General features: G+C 45.0%; 1 protein-coding gene across 1 annotated transcript; it reads right to left on the reverse strand.

Annotated features, from left to right (window-relative positions):
* Window positions 1-9581: 9581 nt before the first annotated feature.
* Window positions 9582-11882, reverse strand: LOC120739262 (nuclear factor 7, brain-like). Its single transcript, XM_040040982.1, has one exon. It carries the CDS (start codon window positions 11607-11609, stop codon window positions 10221-10223), a length of 1389 nt encoding a protein of 462 aa, XP_039896916.1. The 5' UTR covers window positions 11610-11882; the 3' UTR covers window positions 9582-10220.
* Between the last annotated feature and the right edge of the window lie 2308 nt (window positions 11883-14190).

Below are 14190 nucleotides of genomic sequence, written 5' to 3' on the forward strand. Positions count from 1 at the left end.
GCGGCCCATGTGTGGATTTTCCATTTAAGCTTTTAAGCTTAACATCCACCAGGTCACAGGGTCATGAGTCAGCAGTGTGACATCAGAGAGCAGAGAGAAAACTGTGTGAAGCAGCCGGACATGTGTTCATGTTTGATACACAACTCATGACTGGTGTATATATGAATGTTTTAGGACAGGATGCCTCACAGTTTGATGAAAGTGATCAGCATCCGGGGGGGGGGGGGTCTCCTTCTAGATCTGGACCAGCTCATCACTGAGCTCCTGTCAGTCAATGGCATTAATTCCTGCATCCTCTGCCTGCAGACTCAGGTGAGGCCGGGCTCTGTCGTGCACCGGGAGGAACCGTTGCCGAGACCTAATGAGAGTCAGGGTGTCGTTGTCCGTGGATATGCCTCTACAGACCGTCACTGGCCGCACTGGTCGCGCTGAATGATGTTACAGGCAGCATAACGTTTCTTCACGGCTTCTCCAAATCCTTCCACAGCTGTCACATGTGCTCAGGGTGAACCTGCTCTGATCTGTGGAAGTGCAGTTCTGGTATCTGTGCCAGCCAGGCTCCACGGTGCCGGGCAGTGAGCACAGGGAAAGGACATCAGGCCCTCAGGTCATCCTTATGAAGGCTGTTTCTGTATGTTTGGTCTGACACATCCACACCAGCGGCCTGCTGGAGGTCATCTTGTAGCTCTGACAGTGCTCGTCCTCTTTGCACAAAGGAGCAGATACCGGTCCAGCTGATGGGCGAAGGCCTTCTAAGGCCCGGTCCAGCTCTGTGTCCTGGAGTCTCCTGCATGCTCTTCAGACTGTGCTGGGACCGTGCTGACTTGGACTACCTGTGCAAACTCTGTAGGGTCCCTCCAGCAGCCACATGACAGAATATAAGAAAAAGCTGAATTTAACCTTTGAGAGTTTGAAGAAATGAGCGGTGCTGCTGTAATCTCACAGCAACAAGCTAAGCTGTTTATTTTATCACAGGAAAAAGCATTTTTCTCCTCTTTGTTTGTCAGAGATCAGGAGCGCCAGCAGGGGCTCGGCTCCTCCTAATATGGCACGCTCTCCCCTGAAAACATGATTTGTGACACGCTTGGGGGTCTCCAAATATCGACAGTACGCTGTTTGCTGCTGCGGGTTTTATTTTCCTACATCTTCATCTGAATCAGGCATAAATTTAGCTGTTCTAGATGTTATTGATACATCAGCATGATTTACTTTAATAAACACAGACTTGGTTTTCTTGCCTGCATAAAGTGTCGTCTCATTATGTCTGCATGCCTCGTGCTGCTGAAGCGCAGCAGGCAGCTCCTTTCATCACGTCTCTCTTTATTCTTTTTTGTATTTGTAGGAATCATGACAAATAAAATCAAGTGTTTCATAAATGTTTATGTTATCTCCGACTCTGGTGTAGTTCACAGATGGCATCTATCCAACAACGAGCGATTTAAGCTGAACATCGGCACGTTCTTCACTCCAGCACAGCATCTGTGTGAGAGGGAACAGCCACATCAGACTAGCTGGGCTGTACCTGTGCAGGTGAGTGCACTTCACTGAGCTCGCTCAGATTGTTGACATCCTGACGGCTGAAGTCAGGTGTGATGAAAGGAAGCAGGCACTCAGTTTTGATTTCTCCATAATTATCCTGCGATAAGAGCAAAGCAAAAATAAATATGTTCCGAGCTCCAAAGGAAAACGGGTTCCAAGTCCTCCAGACAAACTGGAGGGATTAAGGAAGCAAATGCCAAAACGTGATTCCAAGACTGCAGACAGTCCCTGTGGTGGGTTTCTGGAGTTCGCATTTTTGATGGCAATACGATGATTTCTTGGAAACCGACAAAACTTCACCTTCAGCCAGATTTTCGTGTAGAAAGTCAACAACTCGTGTAGCTAAATGTCCTGCCAGTTTGCTCCTACATGAACGGGTATTCCTCTGGATTCCCGTACGGAAAAGAAATAGAAAAAACGTATAAAAGACAGATGCGGCCTACTTCACATAGTGAATCATAGAAGGCTGATATGATCTACTCATGAACGTGGCCACTTTCATATATTGTTTTAGGAAGTATCCAAAACAAGTTTCATTTATATAATTTTTCTGGGGATCTTGTATCTGTTTTCACTCTTGTATGCTTTTCATACAAGTTTCACACAAGACAGATACAAACTTTATGAGATTTATATCTTTTCCATGTGGATTTTATCAGTCAGGAATTCGTTTTCCCGACAGCATATGAATGCACGCGATGCCTCCTGCAGTGAGAGCTAATGGGATATGTAGTGTATCAGAAACAGCTGGCTGCAGCTGAAACCTGCAGGGATCCTCTCTGCACATCTTTACTGTTTCACCTGCTGCTAGCATTAGCATTAACTCCTTCAGCTCGGTGTGTTTGGCCGTAAAGGAGTGTTTACAGGAGATGGATCTTGGCCACATCTCACCCACTGGTTCTGTAGAATTTGGAGCTTCAGTGTTTCATTGCTTGAAGCCATATTTGGATAAGAGGGTAGTACGAGTTATCAGCTAATGCTTCCATCTGTCTGAATCCACAGACTGTACGGGTCCATCAGACAGACCCCGACCTGCTGATTAGAGCCGACATCGGACGCTCTGTTAGCACAGTGACATCACAGCAGCCATGTTATTGGTCACATGATATCATTAAATCGCTCAAAAGGCTCCAACAGCACAAACACGGCCCAGAGGTCCAGCTCAGGTGAAGCTAGCAGACAGCTAACTCTGTCACATCCACCTGTCAATCAAAAAGGCCACGCCCCTAATAATGCAAACTTTGAGCCTTCATATGATTTAAAGAGGTGAATGATGCTGTTATAAAGGAGGAGATTATCTGTAGCTACAGTTTGTGTATCAGGATGTAAACATGTGGGAGTCTCAGTGCTGGAGCCTCTGCTGGACACTAGAGGAACTGCAGCTTCTGACATGTACGCTATGTTTCTGTTACCTTAGGAGGTGATTTGTAGTCATGATTGTTTCAAAATGATCTCCTTTTTATTTTTGTGGGAACTCCATTTCTCGATTAAGCTGCTTCTGGGCTTCTTTTACTCCCCACTGGAGATATTTGCTTATAATTGTTAGAAGAGACCAAGTGTCACTAATAAAAGAAAATGAAACATTTCTCAGATAAATGAAACGCTAAGTTGGCTTGATAGGAAAGATTTCAACATGAGATTAAAATGAGATTAAACCCTCCCCCCGAGCATTATGTGAGCAGCCTGTAATGTTAACCTGCGGTTCTTTAGGTCGCCTCGTGTTTCAGATATCGATCCTCTGCTGCCAAACAAATGTCAGCCATTGATTTCTTCTCAGAAATAATAATTTTACAACCATAAAAGGTCAGTTTCACAGTAACAGCTTCTGAGCATCACAGCATCCTGATGCAGAGATTCTGTGCAGGAGTGTAAGTGACCCCTTGAGACCCGTGTGAGGAGGCAATTATCAAAGCTCGGCGCCACACCTGTCACTTTCTTCCACACGGGCGCTGAGCACTAAAGAGTCGGGTTAAAGCCAGTGCAAATGGAAACTGTGACTTTTAAAAGTCTCTAAATCATAATGTTTGTGAACATCAATACTGCCGCCTGATGAGGGCAACGCAGGAGAGCACCGAGTCCTAAAAGTGACGTTACCAGCAAACACGCAGGTTTACTTATCCCACCAAGACCCTGTGTGGGGGGGCACAAAGGGCCCACAGCAGCTTTGCCCTGTGGGGCTCGATGAAGGTTTATCTGAGGGCATCTGAAAGGACACAGTTCACTCACACAGCCCCTGTTTGATAAACATACCAGACCATGTTTCATTTACTAATCCAGACTGTGTGACAGCATTAGAGTGTTTTTGAGAAAGATCCTGGTCAATGCTTTATACCAGCTGATGGCAGTAACACACCAAGGGGTGACAGTGGCTCCCACACTTCATACTGGTGCTAGGACCCAACAAGGGCCCACTGTGGGGTTTCCCTCGGTCGTCCTACAAGTTTATTCTGATTCACAGCAGTTCGTGCAGCTGACGGTCCGTCCTGTAGAAGCTGAGCGTGAGTTTGTCACGTCGCAGACTGGAGTCCGTCTCCTGGAGACCGTTTGTTCCTGTCAAAGCATCGAAAACATCAGGAAGTAACCTGCTGGTTATTTGCGCCGACTGAAGAACAGTGAACTCACAAAGAGGCTTTTAGATTATTTCTCAGGTGTGGAAGGGAAACACACTTTCCACAGCGTACTGTGAAGCTTTGAGAAGCCACTGCTTCCTGTGCGCGCTGACTTCAGGTTTAATGGCCCCACCCCACTCCAGGTTCAGCAAAGACACAGCTCATGCCGTTCCCACCTGTTCCACTCTCACCTTCAGACAGGTGAGATGTACGCTGCTCTGCAGAGAGCCTGCAGTAGCTAGAGCGCTGGAATTGCAATGCATTCTGGGTAGTAGCCACTATATGTCCTTTTCCCCACCACAGGGAAAAAACCAGAAAGAAGGACACAAACTGGTGGCGGGAAAACGCAATAACAAACGCTGCAGGATGAGCTCACGTTCATGCGTGTGGGACTCACACAGACATGACCCACGGCTCCGTGCACATAAACAACCCTGCAAACATTCGCTCTGACTTTATTTTACCTAATATTTCAAACTGCTGTAATTGTGTTGTATTATAAGCTTTATATGTTTTACATCTCACAGCCCTCCAGATGTAAACAAGAGGTTTTACTTGGCATTGAATTCTGCGCTGTAAAAATGTCCTTACCTTCAGTCACGCTAAACCGAATCTTAAAAATAAAATCATCCATTTTATCTCTTTTTACAGTAGGTGTGTTTGATCCCGTCACCCTCCCTTCAGCCCCAACCAATCGCAGCAGGTGGCCCCACCCCTCCCTGAGCCTGGTTCTGCTGGAGGTTTCTTCCTGTTAAAAGGGAGTTTTTCCTTCCCACTGTCGCCAAAGTGCTTGCTGATAAGTTGGCGTCTGATTGTTGGCGTTTTCTCTTTATTATTGTCGGGTCTTTACTTGTTGTGATTTGGCGCTTTATAAATACAATTTAGTGAAGTGAACACGAGACCCTGGTTAGCACAGGGATTACGTTAGCAACTCCAGCTAATGGCATCAGAGTAATGGTAAATGGTCTGTATAGCGCTTCACTTAGTCCCTATGGACCCCAAAGCACTTTACACTACATTTAGCCATCCACACGTTCACACACTGGTGATGGCAGCTACATTGTAGCCACAGCCACCCTGGGGCGCAGTGACAGAGGCGAGGCTGCCGGACACTGGCGCCACCGGGCCCTCTGACCACCACCAGTAGGCAACGGGTGAAGTGTCTCGCCCAAGGACACAACGACCGAGACTGTCGGAGCCGCGGCAACCTTCCAATTACAAGACGAACTGCCAACTCTTGAGCCACGATCGCCCCGAGTAACTTAGCAGAGCGCTAACTGTGCTCACAGAGAAGACAGGTTCGCTAGCTCAGACCCGACCAGCAGAGCACAGAGGAGCCAAACCTGTGTGTGCACGAATCTGTGTTACTGTGGCCATTACCAACGTTACTGGGTTTCACTCCTCTCATGTTAGTTATGCTGCACTCACACTCACACACACACACACACACACACACACACACACACACACACACACACACACACACACACACACACACACACACGGTCTCTGTAGTTGGTTATTGATTAACTGATTAGTTCAGAGTTGCAGATCAGTAGCTTCGTGTGTGCTATGAAAGCTAACCTTGTTTAGATTTGTGTTGTTTGCTTCATTTGTGGAGAAAGTTGATGTTAAATCGTTTTGTCCTGAATATTCACTGTTGATGTGCTGCTGATTTGAGGCACAGTGTGTAACTCGCACAGTTTCTCCTCACTCACACCTTCACCTCACTTCTTTTTTTAGACTGACAGGGATGATGAGTGAGGAGAGGTGTGTTTTCAGGTGTGCAGCGACGTCCCATTAATCTGTGAGCAAGAGCTCAGCGCGGAGCTTCAGAGACCGCCACCATCTGCCTCTGAGTCGCTGCCTCGCTGTGGTGGACGCCACACTGCTGCTGACATCACACCACGACACAAAATGAAACCGCATTTTTCCACCTTTGCGTTCACGACGACCCCCGTCCACAAACACTTGACTCTATGAACGTTGTGCCAGATGTGGCTTACAGCTGCACGCCTGATGTTTGCTCACCAGTTCGGTGTGTAATGGGGAATCGGAGGCTTCAAAGTCAAGACACACTGAAAGTGTTGATCACGTGAGCACTGACATCTTTCAGCACTTCCTTGAGCCATTTCATGAGAAACAAATGAATCATCATCATTTATTCAGCGCAGAAGAAAATGAGTCTCACACTCACATTATTATATCTGCAGGTTCCCCTCAGCAATGACAGTTCAAATGGTTTCAGTTTAACTTCCAGGCTCTTTTAGCAAAACTCCTAAAAGCACAGATCAAACAATGTTTTTCTTGCCCCTGAGCAAGGCAGCGTGCATGCAGAGGTGCAGCGTGTGATGCTGATCGGGCTCTTGTTAAAACCTTCCCAGATGAGCGTTTAAAGCGTGAATGGAGCTCAGCAGCAGCGCTCTGCTAATGTGTGCCGTGTCATTGTGAGGAAATGGAAGACAGCAGTGAAACCTTTCAGAGTTTTAATTATGCATTTGCAGCCTCGGTGCTCTACACTCGTACCCATGAGGGCTCCCGCCTCCATCCTCTCAATACGCTGCAGAGCATGATGTCATGTTTTCATTCTGCTCACAGACAGGAGACCTGCTGTTTTTCTCACTCACACCTTTATTTTTCTTTATTTTCTTTTATTTTGACATACACACAGCATGAAGCTCATCGGAAACAACACACAAACTCATTTAACTACAGAAAAAACGGCAACATCAAAGCAAATCATCAATAATACAGAAAAACCCAACAATGAGGCACAAGAAACCCCCGGCTCAGGGTGGGCCGGACATCTGTCGCAACAGACAGGACAGGATTCACCTGGTCCAGCCCTAACTATATGCTTTAAAGGAAAGTTTGAAGCCTGATCTTGAAAGTAGAGATAGTGTCTGTCTCCTGAATCCAAACTGGAAGCTGGTTCCACAGAAGAGGGGCCTGAAAACTGAAGGCTCTGCCTCCCATTCTACTTTTAAATACTCTAGGAACAACAAGTAGGCCTGCAGAGCGAGAGCGAAGTGCTCTGATAGGGTGATATGGTACTACAAGGTCATTAAGATTCACTGCTTTATTCTGAATATGTAAATATAAATTTTAAAAACGTAAACAACAAAAAAGATAAAGTACAAAATAAACCCCCGAATGTTTTCAGTTACCACGAATAACTCTAAACACAGCACATACAAATCTGACATCATGTATGATTTTCATCCCCTTTTTGCCTCAAATATAGTGTTTGTAAAGAAGTTGTGTACATGCTTCCCATCACACCCACAAAGGAACATAAACACCAAAGAACAGTAAAGAATAAAAACTGGTTATTGATTCATCACACGCTTCGCTTTGGACCAAAGCCGACGACTGACGGGTGATTTTCAATTTTGTCGAATGAACAATAACTGAAATCACACATTATTTTAATGTTGTAATCTATTTCTGACGTGCTCCGGTTCAAATTCATACCAAAGCACAAATTAATTTAAGTAATCAGCACAAAAGTAAACAACAACAAAAACAAACATCCAAACATTTACACTCTCTGGTTTTAACCCAATCAGTACGACCTCTTCATCCCAGATCGTTCCACTGTATTTGATTTAATTCTAACGTTGTGGACTGGCTTCGTCTCATTCCATATAGTTTGTATTTGTCAATCATTGTTTTCACTCTAACAGGGAAACATTCATCTGCAGACATTTTATTTGTGAACCAGTTTCATATGAGTTTTTTTTCTATTCCAGCTGGAAGCGACGGCTTTAAAATGTTAGTGGTTTGGAAATCCCACATTTACGTCTTCATGATGTTTTGCTTTCACATTTGTCTTGAGGCACGCTCAGTCATCCAGCTCTCATGCTTTTATATTTATTAACAATATTTTCTTTTTCTTTTTTTTCTTCAGTGGTTTTCTTCAGTTTTCTCCAGTAAGACAGGTAAAACATTTACAAAGTATTCACTGAACTTATCAATAATATGATTGATAATTAAAGTCTGTGGCTATTTCTACATATACAGTTGGCTATGTACCACAAATGAAGTTTGTGGTAAAAAGTCAAGTACTTCTGATTCGAGGTTTTCTTTTTCAGAGGAGCCACAGCATCCAGTCAAACACAATCATGACGTAATACTATTAACAAGATAATGAACACCTGTAGGAGCAGTGTTCAGGTAGCTGCTGTGCTCTGTGAAGATAACAGTGGGTGAATTATTTTACTTAAACCAGGTTAAAGCACTTGTAAAAAGACATCTTCTGTAATAACGTGCATTCCCCACTGCTGTGTAATCCATTATTGTAAATATATTTATTAATTTATTCATGTTATTAAGAAATTATCATAAAATGAGGGTATTACTCTTTGGTGTAGCTGCAGAAGGTGAAGCCTGGCCTCCAAAGCTACACACAAGCTACATTTCCAAGATAGCAAGACAGCATTGAATTAATGCTAACTTTAAATCTGTATTATAATTGTGATCAAGACTGTAAACTCTGTGCTAAATAAATGTTCAATTAACAGACTGATGAAGCCTGATGGTTTAACTGTAATGACACTGTCCTCTTATAACTGATTGATCTATTTATAGTTGACCAGGTGACAACAACAAGGTTGAAACGACATGGATTCACAGTTGAATTGTAAATCAAAGCTATTAGCACTTGGACCCGTCTCAGAGTGGTATATTTCATACTGAAAGTCATTGATCTACAGTTGACCAGCTAGTTTTAATGCTTTGTACTACAGTATTTTTCAGACTATAAGGCGCATTAAGCAAAACTATACAGTCAGATAAGTCAAACTTTACTCAACTCATTCTTCTTGTTTCCTCCACTTCAAAAAAGTTAGCCTTCATCCTCCAGCTTCACTGTTTATGTTATGCTAACATAGCTGTGTCGCTAGCGATCACGTAGCACATCATTATATACCAGCTAGCCCAACTTCAGTAACCCTACAAACGTCACTGCTGTTTAGTTTTCTGTCTTCATTTATGTTGGAAGTGATAACAGAGCTGTACGTTTGAATGCTTCAGAAATCTCTCAGTCAGAACATGCTATATCATGTTTAGGTGGAAACTAGCGAGCTAACCTCCTGCTAACTTCTAACTTCGCTGAATTTAATAAATCCTGTTTTCATGGATGCCTGGATGTTAAACTTGATTGTTACACCTGGTAAAGCAGCAACACTGATCACTTTATCAAAGATGAAAGAATTTAGACAGTTTTTAACTTTCAGTGATGCTGCAGTGTTCGTTTGACTTTGGGACCTGAAACGGATGGAGTTTAGGACCCAGATTCCTCCGCGAGGCTCCTGACTACGGTAGCTGTAATGCTCCAACAATCCATCAAGCGGTGCGGCTTGGTAGCTTAGAAAAGTCGCACTAAAACATTTTTGACAGATTTTTGAGCGCCGTGTAGCACATAAAATCGGTTCGAGGTCAGTAAGCACAACCAGAATTCATACATAAGGCCCACTGTCGATTTTTGAGGAAATTAAAGGATTTTAAGTGCGCCTTATAGTGTGGAAAATACGGTATATCATGACATCAGATAAGTAGATACAATATTCTGAAGTGCTTTGTTCTGTTTACCATAAGATGAAACACCGCTGATATCCTGTTGATCTTTAGTAGTGATGTCGACATTGTTTCAATGTTGATTCTATTATATTAAAGTTGCCAGAGTAAATAAAATGTATTTCCTGTTGATCATCAGTTTGTGATTTCCATGTTGATTTAACTTTGTTTCTGTTATTGTTTGCTATCCAGTATAAACCTCTGACACACATGCAGAAACCATGCTGCTAGTGACTAAGATCTGAGCTCATAGCTACGCTAAGCTAGCAAATCCCTAAAGAGACAATGATTGAATACTATGGATATAATTTGCAGGTGATTCAGAAAAAGCGTGTGAAGATTACGCTACGAAATAAGTTGTTCTCAAAGGTTTGCAATTAAACAACCTATACAGATTACACTGCAGAAAAGCATCCCTGCACTTAGTATCAGGAACAGGAAGTGACACAATAATGCAGCAATCCAACATTTTAGAAATGATCTTCCTGTTTGTGTCTAAATGTTCTGCTTCACTAACAGTGAGAACTTTACTGGTAACAGCTTAATGGGGTATTTAATCACAGTGGCAAAGAATGGAAACACTTTTTCACTGCAAGTGTGTGTGAAGGTGTGTATGTGTTTGCCGGTGTCAGCGTCAGAGAACGACAGCTTTCCTTTGGTCCAGTCCAGATTCAGTCTGATCCTCTTGTACTTCTTGTTCACCAAGAGAGCAGCTTCTGGATCTGCTGATGATCCTGCATAGTACTGACCTTGACTGTATCCCAGTCCCCACAGTCCAGACCGTATGTTTCCCTTCCTCTGGTCAGACTCTGCTAACACGCCCAGTGACCAGCCTCTGTTATCTCCAACCTCAACATCCCAGCTGTGCTTCCCTGAATCAAAGCCCTTTGAGCTCAGGGCAAAGTAGAGATGATCAAACCTCTCTGGATTATCCGGGAGCTGCTGCCGGTCTCCAACCCTCATGGTGGTCAGACCTTCATACAGGATCAGTCCCGGATGGGCAGTGTTTGGGTTCAGGATCAGAGGAGTGTAGGAGACCATATACTTCATGTTGTTCCAGATGCTGAAGGTCAGGTTGCCCAGGTGTTTGGCCTGGTCTATCAGAGCTCCCGGGGGCAGCTGTGGGTCATCCAGCAGGGGGCAGCGCTGGGCTCTTTCCACCGCAGCCTTGTAGTTGTGCAGGAATGAGACGTCTTCAGCTCTCAGCTCCTCCTCTGTGGCTCTGATTGTGTCTGAAAGAGCTGCTATCTCTCTGCTCAGAGCCTCCATCTTCTCCTTCATCACCCAGCTCTTCTGCTCCTCTTCCTCCCACAGCACGGTCAGCCTGGCCTCCTCTTCCTCTGCTAGAAACTGGTGAAGCTTCTTAAACTGCTCCCTAATCTTCCTCTCTGTGCGTCGGGCCTGGGCCTTAATGTGTCCTGCTGTTTGATCAAACTTCACCTGGACTTCTTCACAGACCTTTAACTTCTGCTTTAAAGCTTCCACAGTTTCCTGAAGGTCATTCTTGTGTTGTTGTGCAGCTTTATCGATGGGCTTGAACGTGTGGTCGCTGTGCTTGTCCGAGGTGCCGCAGACCACACACACTAGCTCCTGATGGTCCAGACAGAAGAGACTGAGTTTCTCAGAGTGCACACTGCAGAGATCCTCCGGAGTTATCTGATTTCTCTCTTCTATGAACGTGTCGCACAGGTTCTTCAGAGCAAGGTTACACGGTGGATCGTGCATTGTAGATTGTTTCTGACAGACTGGACAGTCGTGTGCTGGGTTTTCTCTCCACCAGCTGTCCAGACAGTCCTTACAGAAGCTGTGGCTGCACGGCAGAAGAACCGGCTCTTTGAAGATGTCCAGACAAACTGGACAGCAAAGATCTGATCTGGCAGCCATGAATCTCCGGGTGAAGCTGGAAGCAGCAGACAGGCACTACAGTTAGGCGTGACTCCCGTCCCTCCTCTGCTGCCTTCACTGAAGCTTCCTGTGAGTCACGTTTTCAGTCAAACTAACCTTCAGTGTGGAGCGTCGGCAGCCAGAAGCAGCAGTGTTGTTTGTGTCCTGAAGCTGGACTCGCACAGAGGAAGCTGCTGGTCTGAAGTTCAGTCTGACTGTCCCGCTGCGAGCGAGAGGAAACTTGGTGTGTCTCAGGTGAGGGGTGGAGCTTGATTACGAATGCTGTTGCTTCAACTGTAAGTTGTAGTTGAGTCATTCCAGAGAATCAGTTTCCAAAACTGCCAACAGGTCTAAAACTGCAGAGCAAGTTTCTGTTCAGGTGCAGGTCTGGACATGAAGAGATTTATGAGCCTGCGAAACAAAGCGCTGTTCAGCACCGCTGTGAGAAAGTGAGTGTGTGATGCAATAACAGAAGCACAGCTGATACTGATGGGTGACAACAAGCCCCATGTAGGCCTTTATTACGACAGCTTTTTCTCTGCGATTACATTTTTCCACAGACATGAGAAAAGGAAGTTTAAGATCATAATATTACACATACCTGAATTGTACAAGTCACAACAAAGAAAAAGCTTCCAAACTCTAAAAGTACAGAAAAAATGAAAAAGACTGGGATATAATAGAGTCTGAACCCAAAAGCTGAGGCAAGAAAAACAAACAAAGACACAAAAGAAGACCATGGCTGTATCCCAATTCAGGGTCTGCAGCCTTAAAGGCCGCATTTCAAGGCCGATTACGTCACCAGCGACGCGACGAAGGCTGTCCCAATTCAAAGGCTGCTCGAAATGCGGCCCTCAAATGCGTCCTTCATTTCCCTGAATTTTAAGGACGTGGCGGTGTAGACTTCGTGGCCCAACATATCCCAGAATGCATAGCGCGGCGGTGGGTGTGGATAATTTTGCCGAAAAAAACGGCGGACGAGGGGCAGCCGAAAAGTAAACTTTAAGTAAGTACTGAATATTATGTCACTTATTTATGTGCAAATGTTTAATAACGAAGAACATTAAAACATTACTGTTGGCCACATGTCGGCAAAGTCATGTGACATCAGTGACGTTTGTACTAACTTGGTTTTAAAGCCTTTACTTTAAAATATACGTCGTTCAATAGCTGAGCTTAATCTCACAGAGAATGATCAAAGCTCATGTAGAAACAAACAAATGAACAAAAGATTTTCTCCTTCATTTCTGTCACACAAAGCTGTATGACACGTTTCCAGCTGTTAGTATCATGGTCGCTAGGCAACCTGGGCAGCGCAACGGAGGCTAGACCGTCCCATTTCACAAGCCTCGCACTTCCGGCCTTAGCGGTCTTTGAGTACGCGGCCCTTGAGGATCGTTGAGGCTGCGTACTTTAAGGCTGCAGACCCTGAATTGGGATACAGCCTATGTCTGAGGGCCATCCTTTTTTACAGGTTTACACTGCAACACGAAGCACAGCACAAGCACAGCGGCCAGGGAGCACTCACTCATGCCTCGGTGTGATGGCACACATGGTCCACAAAGGCCACGAAGAAAAGATGGAGCTCAGCAGCAGGTACTGGACCTTCACTCAGCCAACACAGCACAGCTGCTTTCCGTGTGAACGAGCCACCGGAGGACACAGGCGGGCAGACCATGAGGCCGTCAGTCGTGCCCTCCTCGGGCTCTGGGGAAACTCATGGGAGGGTGCAGAAGATTCCCAGCATCCCTGCCCTGTTATTGCTGGGCAGCGTTGATGAGGACGGACAGCGGTCTGTCGGACACATCTAGCGGCGTGGACGTCGGAGCAGGGGCGAGAACAAAGAGCTGGACTGTGGTGACACACCACCCTCCTGAGGGAGGCGATTGAACCTGCTGACAAGTAAGTAAACTGTATCTATACCATAAAGAAATTACCAGACATCGATATTAATGGTTTGAGGTTATGGCAGATTCCTTCAAAGGATGTGACATCAGAGTTTAGATGGTGCACATCATGAATCTGTTCATTTTTAACCTGGATTTACGCTCAAGAGTTGTCAGTTCGTCTTGCAATCGGAAGGTTGCCGGTTCGCGATTGTCAGAAGAATGTGATGGGTGCAGATCTGAAGTGGATTCAGTGGAGCTGGAACGCCTCTGTGATCTTTGACTGTAAAAGTAAGTCGTTCATTTCAACCCCAGCAGGTCATTTTGTGCTTGATGAGCTCTTCTCTCTCCTTTTCCAAACACTTCAGCGCAGAGCTCACAGTCTGGCGAACAGTCGATGTTTCTCCTCCTCGCCACCATCGGGAGGTTCATGGAGTCAGATCGCAGGTTTTATTGGGCCTTTGTGAGGCTACAGAGGCTTTCATTTAGAATCCATTACACCATCAAACTGGCTGAAACGTGATGGAAAACAGCCAGGGCAAAATAAGCTGTTATTATTTGACATTTCCAGCTGTTACGACTAAAATCCTGTAATTAAATGAATGTGACCCGGGGCCTGAAAAGCAGCAGAAAACATTTAGGCGGTTTAAAAATTTGTTTCATCTTTCATCGAATGACCTCAAATATCTGTGAAT

The sequence above is a fragment of the Simochromis diagramma genome, unplaced genomic scaffold, assembly GCF_900408965.1.
Source record: "Simochromis diagramma unplaced genomic scaffold, fSimDia1.1 OVJJ01000296.1, whole genome shotgun sequence".
NCBI classification, from domain to species: Eukaryota; Metazoa; Chordata; class Actinopteri; order Cichliformes; family Cichlidae; genus Simochromis; species Simochromis diagramma.

Coding starts and splice junctions, on each gene's coding strand:
- LOC120739262 (XM_040040982.1), bottom strand. CDS start 11,609: ATGGCTGCCAGATCAGATCTTTGCTGTCCAGTTTGTCTGGACATCTTC.